Below are 2,600 nucleotides of genomic sequence, written 5' to 3' on the forward strand. Positions count from 1 at the left end.
CATGAATTTAAAATAACAAACAGTCCCACCCCTGATGGAATAACACAGAAATCCTTTCACTACTCGGGAACTACTTGAGAACTGGACAACAGCGATTTAAAATTTTCCATCCTAAGACAGCAGGTAGTGCGGGGCTGGGGGATCTGGAGAGAAAACAAAATGAGGTGACGTCACTGATGTGGGCTCTGACATTTCCTGGGCAAGCCAGGGACCCTCCCTGGGGTCTCCTGAGATCCTGCTCAGACTCAAGTCGGCACCAGGGCTCAGGGTTCCAGACACTTCTCTGGGTCCAGGGAAGCCTCCCCAGCGCTGGGCCTTCACTCCTCTCTGGGCCCAGCTTGAGCTCCAGCTACTAATGACACAATAGTATTTCTCACAGCGTCAGGGATGGGTCTTTCTCTGTAAATTAAGATTGGTTTGAGTTTGGAGCCTCTGAGAAGCTGAGACAAGAAGAAATTAGTCAAGTAAGTGATTTTTTGTCGGCGGAGGGGGCACAATTGATAGACACATGGGGAGGGGCTGGTGTGGGAGGGGGCTTCAGACCACAGCCCCGACCCTGTGAAAGGAGAGAGGAAGGAACGACGGGCATGACGAGCCTCAGGCCACAAGCAGATCTGGGGACACCCCAGAAGGCTGAGCGGGTCCTTGCCCATGGGGTGCCCATTGGAGGATCCTCCTTCCTGCAGGAAGACCTGGCTGCAGCGACCCCGGGCTCATCCTGCCTGAGCCAGCCCAGGGGCAGGGCCCCGTCACCTGTGCTCCTCCCTACACGTTCCCCTGGAGGGAGGTCTGGGTGGGCACTGCCATGGCCACAACAACTGCCCTCTGCTGCTGCATCCACCCTCAGGACAGGGCTGTGCCCTCCTCCACCTACACCCCTTGCAAGGTCAAACCTCAGGTGTCCTGGGGTTGGGAGCCTTGGGTACCCACGGGCCCCGCAGCCACTGAGACATCCCGTCTACCCAAGCTGTACGCCAGGGAGAGGGGTCTGGGGAAGACCCGACTCACAGCAGTCAACTCTTCTGAGATCAAACTGAAGGCCTCTCAGTGATGGGCTCACAGCCCCAGTCCTGTGGCCCCTCCTGGAGAAGGCAGAGCCCTCCCCTCTCTTTCCTTCCACACTCAGCAGATTCTGCCTGTGGTACTCACACCTCCAATGACAGACGGTGAATCAGAATGGCTTCCCCAGAGTAGTGGCCCTTAGACCATCTGGACATATTGGGAGGTTTAAACATACAGGCAGCACAGGATGGTGAGCAGAGACGCTGGGACAGTGGCTGGAATTGTGAGGGGTGCGGGGTGGGGAGGGCAGGAGCCCTGACCACCAGCCCCTTCCCAGGGCCGCTGTGTCTCCCACGTCCACCAGAGGGCGCTGTGCTCTCAGGACCTGCTCAGGCTCCCCAGGGCCTCAGCTGTCTCCCCTGCCCCACCTGCAGGTGTCCCTGTGCCCTCCCTGTGGTGTAGCCCTCCCCCGGTACAATGTCTGCATCTCGCAGCCACAGCTAGTGTGAAGTCTAAGGTGGGGCTTGTGCAGCTTCCAGAAAGGGAGAAATTTGCATGGGGACCTCCCACCCTCAGGCTCAGAATGACAGATAAGGAGGGTTGGTGGGCTCAGTCCTGGCTGTCAGCTCAGGAAGCAGAGCCTGGGGTGTCCCCACCATGGCCTGGGCTCCTCCGCTCCTCCTCACCCTCCTCGCTCACTGCACAGGTGGCTGCACGCAGGGAATACAGGGAGGGCTCCTGGATGTCACCTGGGATGGTGATCACACCCTCCTCTTTGAAAACAGGGTCTGGTCTGTTGTCACTGATCCCTGTGTCCCTCCCTCTTTGCAGAGTCTTTGGCAAACGTTGTCCTGACTCAGCCCAGCTCTGTGTCAGGGTCTCCAGGGCAGAAGGTCACCATCTCCTGCACCCGCAGCAGCGGCAACATTGGGGATAACTATGTGCACTGGTACCAGCAGCGCCCGGGCAGTGCCCCCACCACTGTGATCTACGCTGATGATAAAAGACCCTCTGGAGTCCCCGATCGGTTCTCTGGCTCCATCGACAGCTCCTCCAACTCCGCCTCCCTGACCATCTCTGGGCTGCAGTCTGAGGACGAGGCTGACTACTACTGCCAGTCCTATGGTAGCAGTGCTAGTCACACAGTGCTCCAGACCATGGGGAAGTGAGACAAGAACCCCCCAGAGCATCCTCGCCCTGGCTCTGCCCTCAGCCTGTCCCCACCAGGTGTGCAGCTCTTCCCCTGTCCCTCCCGGATGCTTCAGCTGTGTTGCGTCTGCTCACAACTTCCTCTATTTTCTTTAAAAAATACCAACTTGTCCTTACATAACTTGAAGGCTGGTCTTTGAATATAATTATAATCAATCCACAGGGTACATGTGTAGTTTAAAACAGTTTCTGAAACACAGCACAAACACAAACCGTTAAAGAATAACATCCAATCGTTCTCAAACTCTTCTAACAAATAGCAAAGGTGAGAATACATGCTAACTCATTCTATTAAGTGAGCAATACCTCATATCAAAGCCAAAAGTATTAAAAGAAAAAGAATATTAATACTAATAGCCCTTATGAATATAGATGAAAAATATCTCAGA

General features: G+C 55.3%; 1 gene segment (V, D, J or C); it reads left to right on the forward strand.

Moving 5' to 3' along the window:
* Positions 1-1,645: 1,645 nt before the first annotated feature.
* Positions 1,646-2,171, forward strand: LOC105823237. The segment is given in 2 exon segments: positions 1,646-1,708; positions 1,834-2,171. Coding segments are annotated over 2 exon segments (387 nt in total).
* The last annotated feature ends 429 nt before the right edge of the window (positions 2,172-2,600 follow it).

This window comes from Propithecus coquereli, unplaced genomic scaffold (genome assembly GCF_000956105.1).
Source record: "Propithecus coquereli isolate 6110/MARCELLA unplaced genomic scaffold, Pcoq_1.0 Scaffold663, whole genome shotgun sequence".
Taxonomy (NCBI): domain Eukaryota; kingdom Metazoa; phylum Chordata; class Mammalia; order Primates; family Indriidae; genus Propithecus; species Propithecus coquereli.